Genomic DNA, 14,382 nt, shown 5'->3' on the forward strand with positions numbered 1-14,382 from the left:
CACTTTTACATTTATTTTAAATATTTACAGTGAGGCAGGATAAAAGATAACAAACACAAAAGCAATATACAAAGAATCATTTGAACATAAAAGGCGAGCAAAATAGTTTCATGTCCATAAAGAACTACGTTTGTCAGTAGACAGGTGGTGAAGGACTTTGAAATAGCAACTATCCAACAAAAGACAGAGATAGAAAAATGCTAGTCAAGATCAGAAGTGTATGAGACCTAAATCTACATGTTTCAATCTAATGGTCACTATGCACCACCAGAATATTCTGACCACTTATCTACAGTGGTAATGACTGTACAGTCATGAAAACTCCTCTAAACAACCTATTTAATTTTCTGTAGGGATACTGTCCAGGGTTGAGTCTTCATTTATACCAGCAACACTTTATTAATACCTTTACTTTTCTTAATGTTCACACTGGAAGATCAATATCAGTGGCGTAAATCACTGCAGGCTCATTGAGAAATGGTCTTCAGTTAATTACTGACCATATGTATATGTCTGATATAATTACATGTACAAGGTAGTGAGTTTTCTAGTAACTAATGTCAAAAATGTGCTAGTAATACAAATCATAAATTCAGTATGTTTTCCAGTTCCACGCCAGCTGGCACATTGAAATGGCAACCAAGAATTTTTTTTTTAAAGTCACTACCTTGAACATGTGTGTGCGTTCTAAATAGCATTGCTTGGTGAATTAAAGGCAATAATTCGAACTGGATTCAGACAACAAATATAAAGTGTCTGACCTTCACTTTCATGGTTTATATTGTCATCTGAATCCCTCAGTTGCTGCCTTGTAATTAACAGGGAAGTGTCCGTTATCCTCTGTTTTACATTTCTACCATACTTGCAGTAGAAGGAACTTGATTATTTTACCAAATGTAGGATTTTGTTCTCTCTTGCTTGCAGTACATTTCTGGTTGCATGAATCCAGTTATTTGCAAGGTATCCTCACTCCTCATTTCCAGTAAACCAGTCCATGGATCTGTCCTTTACAGCAAGGTTGAATTTTCTTCCCCCGTTTTGTACGGTTTGATAGTCTAAAAGAAAACAGAATGATAGAAGGGAGAAAAAGTTGAAAATGTAACTGGTCAAATATCATATAAAAGCAAAGAATGAGGTGTGAACCTGACTTCACACACAAACTTAGGTATTGTTATGGGCAAGGTGACTCGGAAACAAATAGAGATGATCACCAAAATAGTACTGTGCAATACAATTGTGTAAAAGATATAGGCCTAGAAATTCAGTTAAGGCCCGCCAGCAGGCTAACGCCCAAAAGTTAGCGTTGCGCGCGGAGCCAGGTGCGCCCGTCAGATATTCGGCTTTTGCGCCCCAAGTCGGAACCGGGCGCTATTCCAGGGTGTGCCCGCCCCCGCTTGGGGCGCTGAAACTGAATTTCTACGCTGTAGGCCTTGCTGCGCCACCCGCTGCGGAGCGGCAGGCTGCGGTACTGCAGGCCTCCTCCTCTTAAGGGGGAGGTGCCTGCAACAGCGAGATCGCCGCTGGATTGTGCCGGCAAATGAGCCCGGCACCAAGCAGAAGTGCCGGGCTCGCGGAAAGCAGCCGGCAATGCCACGGGGGGGGGGGCGGTTGGAGGAGGCCGGGGAAGGAGGTGCGGGCAGGCGGCCACCGAAAAAGCGGCCGGCCACACCTCCACCTTAAAGCGCCCCAGTAGCGCAGCAGTACGGCCCCGTTTTTCAATCGCTGTTTGCGGCCGCTGCAGAAGAGGCGGCCGCAACTAAATACGGGGTTTGGGCCGGAAGCGGGGCGGAACCGGGGCACTGCGTACACCGATGACGTCATCGGTGTCGGCGCAGCGCTACCGGCTACCGCCGCCATTACCGCAGCGCTGAATATCAGCGCACCCTCTTACACTTGCGCAGAAGCCCTCTTTGGGCGGTAACTGGGCGCAAAGCCCACTGAATTTCTGGCCCATATACCTTTACTGTGCTGGTAGGTAGTTTGAAACCCACATAATTACCTAACAGAATTCACTTTATTGATAAGAATAATGGACAGAAACAAGTTCATATAAATTTTTATGACGTGGCGGATGGGGCCTAACATTGACTTAGCCAATCATTAAGCAAGACCAGCAATTGACCTGATAAAACTAGGCCATCTCCAGGTGAGAAACACATGATTGACGACCATTAATGCCATCAAATGATCATGCCTTTTGTCATCCAGCCATCTTTATTGTCCACTCATGCACAATTTTTATAGCACAAATTTAAACAACATATTTGTACTCTAGCGTAGTCGTTATGTTAGTAATCTAGAGGCTTGGACTAATAATCCAGAGAACATGAGTACAAATCCCACCATGTCAGTTTGAGAATTTGAATTCATTGTTAAAAATCTGGAAGTAAAAACCAGATTTTTACTTCCAGTAATATACGGCCATGAAGCCGCTGGATTGTCGTAAAAAAAAACAACTGGTTCACTAATGGCGTTTAGGGAAGGAGTCTGCTGTACTTACCTGGTCTGGCCTGTGTGTGACACCAGTCCCAACGTGGTTCACTCTTGACTGCCCTCTAAAGTGGCCGAGTAAGCCACTCAGTTGTATCAATAATTCGGCTGACTGCACTGATTTAGCACAGGATGGGATCCCTTTTCCAGCCATAGCTTCCTTCTCCTTTAGTTAATTTGACCACAACTTCCTCATTGTGCAAGTCATTCCCTAATAAAACCTCTCAATGACACAGATATAGAAACTCCGACTTCTTTTACGCCTGAGCACTTAGGATATTCAATCCATACTCTGGCCAGAGGTAGATATACTGTCCCCCAAAAACATGAATGCAGCGAATCCCCCACTGTAAACTAAATGTACTGGTGTCAAATTACACCCTGTAGCTGACGCTCCTTTTCTTTAGCCTTGAACCTGCACCAATGCTTTTCTTTCCTCCTTGTGTTTTCAGATTTCTTCTTTCTCCTTGTGTTTGAGCTGCTTCTCTGCAGCCTCCAGTTTCAGCACCTTTGATATAAATGTTCATTTCCTTCTCGGGCAATCAGGGTAATTCTAGCTCTTTGCTACAGTCCTTATGAGCTTTTGTAGACATTTTCAATACTGGTGTTTGCTTCTACTTGTTAATCTAAACTACCAAAGAAGTTTATTCAATTAGAATCACAAACAAAAGTAAGCAGTAACAGCAAGTATTGAAGTCAATCCAAATACCACAGCAGCTATGAACCAAATCATGAAAGGTCAAAGAGACAAACTTGTCAGTTAAGTTCCTTCAATTAGCTTTCTTCACAGATCTTTCTAAAAAAGGTGAGCAAATGCTTCTCAAGAGGCAGTAGCTGCCCAGTCCGACTGATTACAGTCCTTCTCGCAAGTATGTATGGGTTCTAGCTACAGATTTGCATGTAGCCTCCGTGCCCATTGCACCTACATCAAAAATGTAAGTATTAGTATGTGAAAAGTAGTGAATTCAGTAACCTTTTTGAAATGCAGTCTCTCCCGTGAGAAGTCAATCTGCTGAAAAAAGACAGTAAATTCCATAACACATACATAAAAGTATGTCGATGGCCACCTGTGGTGTTTGGCAAGTGCTGTCTGAATTAGGGCTACCCTGATTACATTATAATGTCATTTTCATAGCTTGGCGATACATGTATAATTGTTTCTAGCACATTGATGAGCTCGCTGATGGTTTACTCAGATGCATACATTTGTTGATAATCAACTGTATTGTCTTTTGGGCTTTCTAATGCACTTTGTGCAGAGCCAAAAGGATAGAAGCCATACTCCCAGCATTCAGTTGAAGAAGCCCTTCTGAGGTGGTACCGATTTTTACACTTAAATATGCAGCAAAGAGAGGAAATCCGTAAACTATAGACAGAAATGTTCCATTTGCGTCACAGCTGCATTGAATACAAAAGCAAGGAGGTGATGATGAATCTGTACAGGACATTGGTTAGTCTAGGTGGAGCATTGTGTGCAGATTTGGGATATTGGAGCCAGGGGAAACTCTATTTGTTGAATTGCTAGTACATTACCAGGGATATAATTATGGTGAGAGTCTTCCAAAATTTTGGACTGTATTCACCAGAGCAAAGGTCAAAGGAGGATCTAATAGAAGTGTTCAAAGTTTTAGAAGAGTTTGAGAGGGTAAATAATAAAAGATTATTTCCACTAGTTAATGAATTGGTGACAAGGAGGCATGGACTTAGATTAGTACTAGAAGCATATGGGGGAAAGTAGAATAGTTTTTTCATTCCAAGGACTACTGGAGTGCATTACATCAAGCTGTTTTCAAAATTGAATCAATCATTGCATTTAAGAGAGAACTAGAGAAGTACTTGGAGGGAATATATTAAAGTATACAGTAGGGAAATAAGATTAGAATAGGCAGCTCTGCCTCAGCCCATCTGTGGCTGAAACCCTCATCCATGCCTTTGCTGCCTCTAGATTCGACTATTCCAATGCACTCCTGGCTGGCTTCCCACCTTGCACCCTCTGTAAACCTGAGCTCCTCCAAACCTCTGCTGCCCGTACCCTAACTCACACCGAACCTCGTTCACCCATCAACCCAGTGCTTGCTGGCTCAGTCAGGCAACGCCTCGATTTTAAAATTCTCATCCTTGCTTTCAAACCCCTCCATGGCCTCGCCCCTCCCTATCTCTGAAACCTGCTCCAGCCCTTCAACCCTCTGAGATCTCTGCGCTCCTCCAATTCTGGCCTCATGCGCATCCCAGATTTTCATTGCTCCACCATTGGCAGCCGTGCCTTCAGCTGACTAGGCCCTAAGCTCTGAAATTCCCTCCCTAAACCCCTCTGCCTCTCCTCCTTTAAGATGCTCCTCAAAACCTGCCTCTTTGATCAAGCTTTAGGTCACCTGTGCTAATATCTCCTTTTGTGGCTCGGTGTCAAATTTTGTTTGATAACGCTTCTCTAAAGTGCTTTGGGACTTTTTACTACATTAAAGGTGCTAGATAAATGCAAGTTGTTGTTGGAGGAGGCTACTTACCAGCTGAGGAATAGCAGGAATTAGGCTCCATGTCATCTGAGTGCTGCTCAGGATTATCCCGATACAAGTCTTTCTTAGTTATTATCAGACTTTCACAAGAGGAGGAAGAAGATATATGCATGCTGAGGAAACCTTCTTTCTGGCCACAGAGCGAACAATGAGCTGGTGTATCACATGGACCTCGAGGTATTTTGACTTCATTTCGTGTATATCTTCTGATGGCACCGCTGTGATGCAGTGGCCTTCCTCTTTGCCAGATATAATGAGATGGAGCAATTGCCATAACCTATCAAAACAAAATTGTTTTACATACAGCTTTACAGACATGATTGTGGTCCAGAAATCAGTGAGCTGCACCATATTTAAAATTTCTCCCCCAACTGTGTGTTCTTGTGCAATACACATATTACAGATTTGTTCCTGATTGTGGTACCTAGTGAGGTAAAGCAGTGAATAAGGCATATAAAAACAGAAAATGTTGGAAATACTCAGCAGGTCAGGCAGTATCTATGGGGAGAGAAACCGAGTTTACGTTTCATGTTGATGACCTTTCGTTATCCGCCTGAAACGTTAACTCTGGCTGGAATTTTCTGTACCTGGGTGGGTCGGGTGCGAGCAGTCGCCATGGCGGGTCGTGAACCCGTTCCTCATATCATTCCACTCCTGTGATCGATTTTCCCTTAATGGCGCCTATTAAGGCAGCCCTGCGCGTTACCCAGCCCTATTAAATGGTGCGGATCTGATGATGTCATCGGTGACACGTTTCCAGCTGGGATAGTGAAAGGAGCCATGGCCACATTGCATTTGAAAGTTCATCTAGGATTGTGCAGGCTCTGTACTGCAGCATTGGAGTGCACTAAACACTTGGAAACATGACTGCACAGAGGCAGAGGGCTGCACCCAGGTTCTCAGATGACTCCCTCCATATGCTTGCGGAGGGAGTGAGAGGAAGTCCTATTCCCTTCGGATAGGTGGAAGAGACCTCCCCAGCAGACCAAAGGAGCCCGGTTGGAGATTGCAGAGTAGGTCAACAGCAGAAATGTTGTCAGGGTGCAGTGCTGGAAACGCTTCAGTTATCTCATTAGATCAGAAAAGGTGAGTGCAAATCCACACTCAACTTCATCCTGCTGTGCCTCTCATCACATCCCCATCACTCTGCCTTCCCAACCCTGCTCCTGCACATCATTACTCACACCCACATACCTTGCACGTCCACCCATCCCTCTCTATCTACATTATCACATTCCCATCTGACTAACCACCCCTCACACTCACCCTCATCCTAATGCAATCATACCAACTAAAAACACACAAGGAGGCCATTAGACATTGGCACCCCACTTCATCATAGGCACCCTCTAAAGATGTTACACATCCATTCCTTACACTCATTCCATCACTCTCACTCAAACTTCTCTTCTATCCCTCCTTGCAGGAGAAGAGAGCCCACAATAAGAGGGAGAACCGGAGGTGGCCCTCCATCTATGGCCACCTCAACTGCAGCAGAGGTGGTCGCCCTGGAAGTCTCAGGAGTTGCAGAGCAGCTAGAGGTGGGAGACAGAGAGAGGGGGACATCTCAGCAACATGGTAATAGAATTACATCTCATACAACCACATGGCATACAGCAGTCACTCATATGGAGACTGATGTCATCAGCCAGTGAATATTCATCATGTGCATAATGGTATCGTTACCCATTCTTGATATGACATTTCTAAATCATCTCTTTACTCTCCACAGGTTCATGAAGAGGCCCCCCACTGTCTAGGAGGAAGAGGAAGATGAATCCTCAGAGGAGCCTCCAGCCTCTGAGGGTGCACCATCAGCAGGCATAAGCACATCCAGCACCAGCGCAGATACATACACCTCGGTGGGTCCCACGCGAGATAGAGTAGTGTTGTCACCTGGTGTGTCACAAGTCACAAGTGGGCAAGAGGAGGAGATGGTGGAGACAGGGACAGCAGTGGAGACTCCTCACCGGAGGGTGCAGGGTCACTCCCAGCTCTGCTCAGCTGCATGCAGATGCTGAGCCTCAGGGGCCATCCAGAAAGAGGGTGATCCTGGAGGTGCAGCAAGAAGGGCAGGGGGGCTCTGACAGGTTTTGCAACCGCGATGCCTGCAAATGTGCAGAGAATGGAGGAGTCAATCTCCAACATGAGCACCATTGTGTCGCAGGCGATTGCGACTGTATGCTCTTCCATGGAAAAGATGGCCTCCTGCATGGAGCAGCTAATTCGCCACTCACAGGAGCACATGGTATCTATGGAGAATAGATGGCTATCTATGGAGAATAGATGGCAGACGCTCGCAGCCCTCCTCTCTAGGAGGGATGTAAACGTAGACTTCAGTCCTCATGGCCCCGCTGCTGTGCAGCAAGGTGCTCTCCACCTCCTTGCTAGCAGGGAAGTGCAGGTGGCCCATGAGAGGGATGACGGTGAGAGGGGACATGGAAGTGGGGGCTCCTTTCAAAGCGCTCACACTTCTCCTCCATTGCCTCCCCCTCAGTCACAGCCCCACATTCCTCCTGGGATCACGATGGCCAAGTCTGCCCCTGCACAGTTGCAGGAGGAGCAGACTTTGGCGGGGTCATCACAGACTCCAAGACCCAGAGGACGTCCACCAAAAGTGTCTATGCAGTTGCAGCAGGGAAGTGAGCAGGCTGCCTCTACATCTGCTGAAGCCACAGGGGTAGCACCTCGTAGAAGCACGCGTAAGTAAAAGAGGAAAGACAAGGGTGTTGTAATAACTGTTTGTGTGAAATTTCCGTTAATCTGATGTCACAGATAAAAATGATTATTTTCACCACTTTCCGGTCATGGCCAATTCTGTCTGCAACTTTGGAAGTGGCTTAGTGAGTTGGAGTGAATGGTGAGACATAACGTTACCTCCAGCAATGGTCGTCAGTGTGACAGGAATGGCCTGGTCATTGCAGGGATGCTTTATGGTGTTGATGTGGGGTGTTGGGAGCCGGGTGCAGCATATGGCAGCCATATGGGTGTAATGCCTTAAGTTAAGTAAATCTGGCTATGATGAGGCCATCCCTGGCCTCCCGGGCAGCAATGTGCTCGGGTGCTGGTGGGATCTGGACCGCAGGTTCCTCCTGCTCCTCCTCGTCTTCCAGTTGCTGCTCCTCCTCTGAAGAGGCTGTGCGCTCAGCCTTGCTCCTCATGCAGTGCTAATCCTCACTGCTGTGCTATGTTGTGCAGGGCGCAGCAGACCACGACGATTCTGGAGACACTGGCTGGTATGTACGGAAGGGCTCCTCCAGATCTGTCAAGGCATCTGAAGCGCATGTTCAGCACGCCTACTGTCTGCTCTAAGACACATCCAGTGGAAATGTGGCTTTCATTATATCTCCTCGGCCTCAGTACCTGGCCTCCTCAAGGGTGTCATGAGCCACGTCTTCAGTGGATAGCCCTTGTCTCCAAGCAGCCAGCCGGAAAGTCCATTTGGAGGAGCAAAGAGCTGAGGGACTGTGGACTGGCACAGGACGAAAGAGTCAAGGCAGCTGCCAGGGAATTTGGTGCACACATGCATAATGATCTTCCTATGGTTGCAGATGAGCTGAACACTGAGAGAGTGGAAGCCCTTGCAGTTGACAAGGACTCCTGGGTGATGATGGGGTGCCCTGATGGCCACATGTGTGCAGTTGATGATGCCCTGCACCCGTGGGAAGCCAGCCAGAGCGGCAAAGCTGAGCGCCTGCTCAGTAACATTGGCTTCATCAGTGGCAAAGTTGATATAGGGGCATAGGTGACCTGTGTGATGCATCTGTGGGAGGCCGACTGCGAGATCCCGCAAATGTCTGCTGCAGATCCCTGGAAGGAGCCTGAGGTGAAGAAGTTGAAGGTGCTGGTGACTTTGACAGCCACTGGCAAGGCGTGTCCACCTGCTCCTCTTGATCTGGCTGCAGGTCTTGCTCCAGCAATCTGTAAATGTCTATGGCGACCTGGTACGACAGCCTGAGCCTCCTTTGGCACTGCTGCTCAGTCATGCTGAGGAAGCTCATCCTCTGCCTGTATACCCTGTGTTGGGGTTATCGTCTCTGGCGCAGTGCAGCCCTGTGCTGATGCCCTCTGTCCTGTGCAGCATCAGGTGTTTGAGGAGAAGGTTGGTGGTGTTGTTGTTGGTGCTGCTGGTGTTGGGGCTCATCGTGGTCCGATTCTGAGGACCAAGGAGAGACAGTATAAACGGCACCCATGCTTATGTAATAGATGACAGGTCAAGTAGAGATGACAGAAGCAATCTGTCAATGGTGTGATAGGTTCTACCAATGAGGTGACAGTGGATCCTGACTTTGCTGAAAACAGTTGCAACCTCTGCAAAGTTAAATCTGTGCTGACAATACACTCAGCAACAGCATCTGCCTTATGAAAGTGATCAGGTGTCAGGTGGGAGTACTGATTGAGCTTTCCATGCAGTGCACTAATGAGCTGGATCAATGGCCACTGCACTTCCACCTCAGGTTCACAGACATGGTTCCCAAGCTGCATGATTCCCGTGGTCATCCAGTGAAATTGGAAAGGTAGGGTTAAAAAGGCGCTTAAGCGTCTGACAAGTACCTAATAATCATCTTAATTAGCTCAGCCACCTCTGCCATTTGGGTCGCTGCTGCGCTGGCAAACGCGCCTGAGGGAAAGGCGTGTGGAGGCAGGATAACAGCGGGTTCCCGACCTGCTCTAAGTTATTTCAACTTTCACTCCCAATCCGCCTCCAATCCCGCCCGCATGGACGCCAGAATATTCCGGCCTCTGTCTCTCATCCCACAGGTGCTGCCTGATCTGCTAAGTATTTCCAGCATTTTCTGTTTTTACTTCAGATTTCCAGCATTGGTAGTATTTTGCTTTTGTATTAGTGAATAAGGCTGTTGGTAATGGCAGATTACTCACTGTCACTGCAACCTTCCCATTCTCCTGATGAAATCACTACATATAAACAGTGTAATCCTTAAATCACCTAGGGACACTGTCCTTTTAAGAATTTCTTGTACACCTGGAGACACACTCTTACTCATCTGTACATATTGCCTTATTGCTGAAGTGTCATCGGCTGGAGGAGCTCGAACTCCGGGTTTCAGAGCTTGAACAGTAGCTGGCGTCACTGCGGTGCATCCGTGAGGCTGAGAGCTACGCGGATAGGACATTTCAGGAGGTGGTCACCCCGCAGCGTAAGAGTGTGCAGGCAGAGAGGGAATGAGTGACTGTCAGACAGACAAGGAGGACCGGGCAGGTAGTGCAGGAGTCTCCTGAGTGCATCTCGCTCTCCAACCAGTACTAGTGAGGGCAGTGGTTCCTCTGGGGAGTACAGCCAGAGCCAAGTCCATGGCACCATGGGTGGCTCAGCTATACAGAGGGGGAGGAGGAAGATCAGGAAGGCAATAGTGGTAGGGGATTCAATAGCGGCCGCAGACATGATTCCAGGATGGTATGTTGCCTCCCTGGTGCCAGGGTTAAGGATGTCACTGAGCGGCTGCAGAACATTCTGAGGGGGGAGGGTGAACAGACAGAGGTCGTGGTCCATATCAGTACCAACGACATAGGTAGAAAAAGGGATGAGGTCCTGCAGGCAGATTTTAGGGAGCTAGGAAAGAGATTAAAAAGCAGGACCTCAAAGGTAGTAATCTCTGGATGTGCCACGAGCTAGTGAGTACAGAAATAGGAGGATAGAGCAGATAAATGCGTGGCTGGAGAGATGGTGCAGGAGGGAGGGCTTCAGATTCCTGGGACATTGGGACCAGTTCTGGGGGAGGTGGGACATGTACAGGCCGGACAGGTTGCACCTCAACAGAGCCGGGACCAATGTCCTTGCGGGGGAGTTTGCTAGTGCTGTTGGGGAGGGATTAAACTAATTTGACAGGGGGATGGGCACCAGGATGTAGCATTAGAAAGGAGAAACAAAGTGCACAAAGGATGGGGGGAGACACATAACACTAGAGTAAGAAATAGTGAGGTATTAGCTGGAGTCAGACTAAGAGACAATACAAGAAGGTCTAAGACAAGTTTACAGTGCATGTGTGTGAATGCACGAAGCGTGGTAAATAAGGTTAGTGAGCTGCAGACTCAAATAGCCACATGGGAATATGACGTTGTGGTGATAACGGCGACCTGGCTCAAAAAAGGGCAGGATGGGGTTTTAAATATTCCTGGAAATAAGGTGTTCAGGAAAGATAGGGAAGGAAAGAAAGGAGGTAGGGTGGCAGTATTGGTTAAGGAGAATGTTACAGTGCCGGAGAGAGAAGATGTCCTGGAGGGGTCAAAGACAGAATCTATTTGGTTAGAGTTGAGAAATAATAGAGGTGCCATTACACTACTAGGTGTATTCTATAGGCCACCAACTAGTGGGAAAGCTATAATGGAGCAAATTTGCAGGGAAATTACAGAGAGGTGCAAGAACTATAGAGTAGTAATAATGGGGGACTTCAATTATCCTAATATAGACTGGGATAGTAATAGTGTAAAGGGTAGAGAGGGGGAAGAATTTCTGAATTGCGTTCAGGAGAACTTTCTTGATCAGTACGTTTCCGGCCCAACGAGGAAGGAGGCATTACTGGATCTGGTTCTGGGGAATGAGGCAGGTCAAGTGGAACAAGTGTCAGTAGGAGAACATTTAGAGAACAGTGATCATAGTATCATAAGGTTTAGGTTAGCTATGGAAAAGGACTGGGAGCAATCTAGAGTAAAAATAATTAATTGGAGGAGGGCAAATTTCAGTGGGTTGAGAACGGATCTGGCCTGGGTAAATTGGAATCAAAGATTGGCAGGCAATCTGGATGACGAAAGAGATACAGAGTAAGAGGAAGCAGAAAAAGAACACGTTGAGAATACAAGTGAGAATCAGGCTGAATATAGAAAGTTCAGAGGGGAAGTGAAAAAGAAAATAAGAGGGGCAAAGAGAGAGTATGAGAATAGGAGAATAGATTGACAGCTAACATAAAAGGGAATTCAAAAGTCTTCTATAGGCATATAAATAATAAATGGGTATTAAGAGGAGGGGTGCGGCCAATTAGGGACCAAAAAGGAGACCTACGCATGGAGGCAAAGGGCATGGCTGAGGTACTAAATGAATACTTTGCATCTGTCTTCACCAAGGAAGAAGATGCTGCCAAAGTCATAGTGAAAGAGAAGATAGTGGAGATACTGGATGAGATAAAAATTGATAAAGAGGAGGTACTAGAAAGGCTGTCTGTACTTACAAGTTGATAAGTCACCAGGACCGGATAGGATGCATCCTAGAATGCTGAGGGAGGTTAAGGAGGAAATCACGGAGGTACTGGCCATAATTTTCGAATCCTCCTTAGATATGTGGGTGGTGCCAGAGGACATGAGAATTGCAAATGTTAGACCCTTGTTCAAGAAAGGGTGTAAGGATAAACCCAGCAACTACAGGCCAGTCAGTTTAACCTCGGTAGTGGGGAAGCTTTTAGAAACAATAATCAGGGACAAAATTAACAGTCACTTGGACAAGTGTGGATTAATTAAGGAAAGTCAGCACGGATATGTTAAAGGCAAATAGGCCTAGAAATTCAGTATAGCCACGTTTGGGGCGCTACAGCCGGGCGGCCGCTAAAGTTTGCGCCTGGCGCAACTTCGCGCCACCTTCGCTGATATTCAGTGGCATCGCCCCAAGAGGTTGCTGCTGCGCTAAAACAGGCGATGCACGACTATCATTAGGCACTAAGCCGGCGGCCCGGGGCAAAACCCCCGAGGGCGGGCGCAGCGCAGGTGCGGCGAGTTGCTGATTGAAGGCAGACACTCTGGCGCCGGTGAGCTCTTAAAGGGGGAGGGTGGATTTGTTTTTTTGAAAGGCCGAGACTGGTGTATTTGTGTTTTTTGAAAGGCCGAGACTGCTCGATTTGTGTTTTTGGGGGGGGCTTCTCTCCATTAGTTTGTTATGTGGGAAGGGCAGAGAGGTATCAAAGTTATAAATGTTCTTAAATCGCACTGTCCATGCTTTCTTTTGGAAGCCCTGGTTGCCCTGCTCGGCTGAGGGCTTGTGGAGCGGCTACATTCATCTTGTGCCATTGGCACAAGCCATTCCCTGAGAGGGGGCCTAGAACCGACGTTCAATAAGCCGCCGACGGGCGGCCCTTGCACTTTCTGCCTCCCTCCTGTGCTGGTCCTCCTCCTCCTCCTCCTCCTCCTCTGGTGGTCCTCCAATGTCTGGTGGCAGTGGCTGAGTCCTGCGGATAGCCAGGTTGTGCAGCATGCAGCACACGACCATGAAATGGGAGACTCGCTTAGGCGAGTACTGTAGGGCTCCTCTGGAACGATCCAGGCAGCGGAACCGTTGCCTCAGGACGCCGATTGTTTGCTCAATGAGGTTCCTGGTTGCTTGATGGCTGTCATTGTATCCCTCTTCAGCAGGGGTGCTGGGCGCACGGAGCGGGGTCATCAGCCAGGTGCACAAAAGATAGCCTTTGTCCCCGAGAAGCCATCCTCGTGGGTGAGGCTGGGCCTGGAACATGTCTGCCACAGAAGTCTGGCGCAGGATGAAGGCATCGTGGCTGCTGCCTGGAAAGCGGGCATTGACAGCTAGGATGATCTGCTTGTGGTCACACACCAACTGCACGTTGAGCAAATGGTAGCCCTTCCGGTTGCGGTAATCCTCGGCATGCTCTAGAGGTGCCTGCAAAGCCACATGCGTGCAGTCAATGGCGCCCTGCACCATGGGGAAGCCCGCTAATGTGGCAAAGCCCATTGCACGCTGTTGCTGCTTGACAAGGGCCATGGAGAAGGAGATGAACTGACATCTCCTTCTGAAAAGGGCATTGGTCACCTGGCGGATGCAGCAATGTACGGCAAACTGGGAGATGTTGGAAATGTCCCCAGCAGCGGATTGGAAGGAGCCGGTGGCATAGAAGTTGAGAGACACCGTCACCTTCACTGCCACCGACAGAGACGTCCTGCTCCTCAGCTGTGGCTGCAGATCTCCACGAAGCAGGTGGCAGATCTCAGTGACCACCGCCCTTTGGAATCGCAGCCTCCGAACACACTGCTCGTCAGACATGTTCAGATATGAGAACTGCTGGCGGTATACCCTGGGTGGGTAAGGCCTCCTTAGCCGACGCCTGTTGCCCCTTCTCCCTCTGGCCATGACTGCCACTCTCTCACGGCGTCTCTGAGCCCTTTGAATGCAATGGAGAAGGCCAACGTTTGCACCCATTGCAGCCCCCATTATATGTTTCCAATCAATGCTATGGCTCTGAAGTTAAAGACAAGTGCAAAGCTGTGGCCTGAAGCCACAAGTACCTGTGCGAGTGTTGAGCCAAACCAGAAAGCTCTCTACCTTTGTCTCTCTGCAAAGATCCGTCTCTCACAAAGAAGGAGTGTTGCAAAATGGCTGCCATTTCTGCTGCAGGAGGAGTGCCCTTTAATTAGCGCCCCCCGC

General features: G+C 47.9%; 1 protein-coding gene across 1 annotated transcript in view; it reads right to left on the reverse strand.

Annotated features, from left to right (window-relative positions):
• Nucleotides 1–2: 2 nt before the first annotated feature.
• Nucleotides 3–14,382, reverse strand: part of LOC147113057 (speedy protein A-like) — a 37,115-nt gene continuing 22,735 nt past the window's right edge. Inside the window, exons 5-6 of the mRNA XM_085997921.1 lie at nucleotides 4,995–5,280; nucleotides 3–1,055 (exon numbers count right to left, since the gene is read on the reverse strand). Coding sequence (XP_085854047.1) covers nucleotides 967–1,055; nucleotides 4,995–5,280 — 375 coding nt within the window. The 3' untranslated portion in view covers nucleotides 3–966. The remainder of the gene's footprint in view (nucleotides 1,056–4,994; nucleotides 5,281–14,382) is intronic.

Source organism: Somniosus microcephalus, chromosome 9, assembly GCF_052327205.1.
Source record: "Somniosus microcephalus isolate GS21.2 chromosome 9, FLI_Smic_1.0, whole genome shotgun sequence".
NCBI classification, from domain to species: domain Eukaryota; kingdom Metazoa; phylum Chordata; class Chondrichthyes; order Squaliformes; family Somniosidae; genus Somniosus; species Somniosus microcephalus.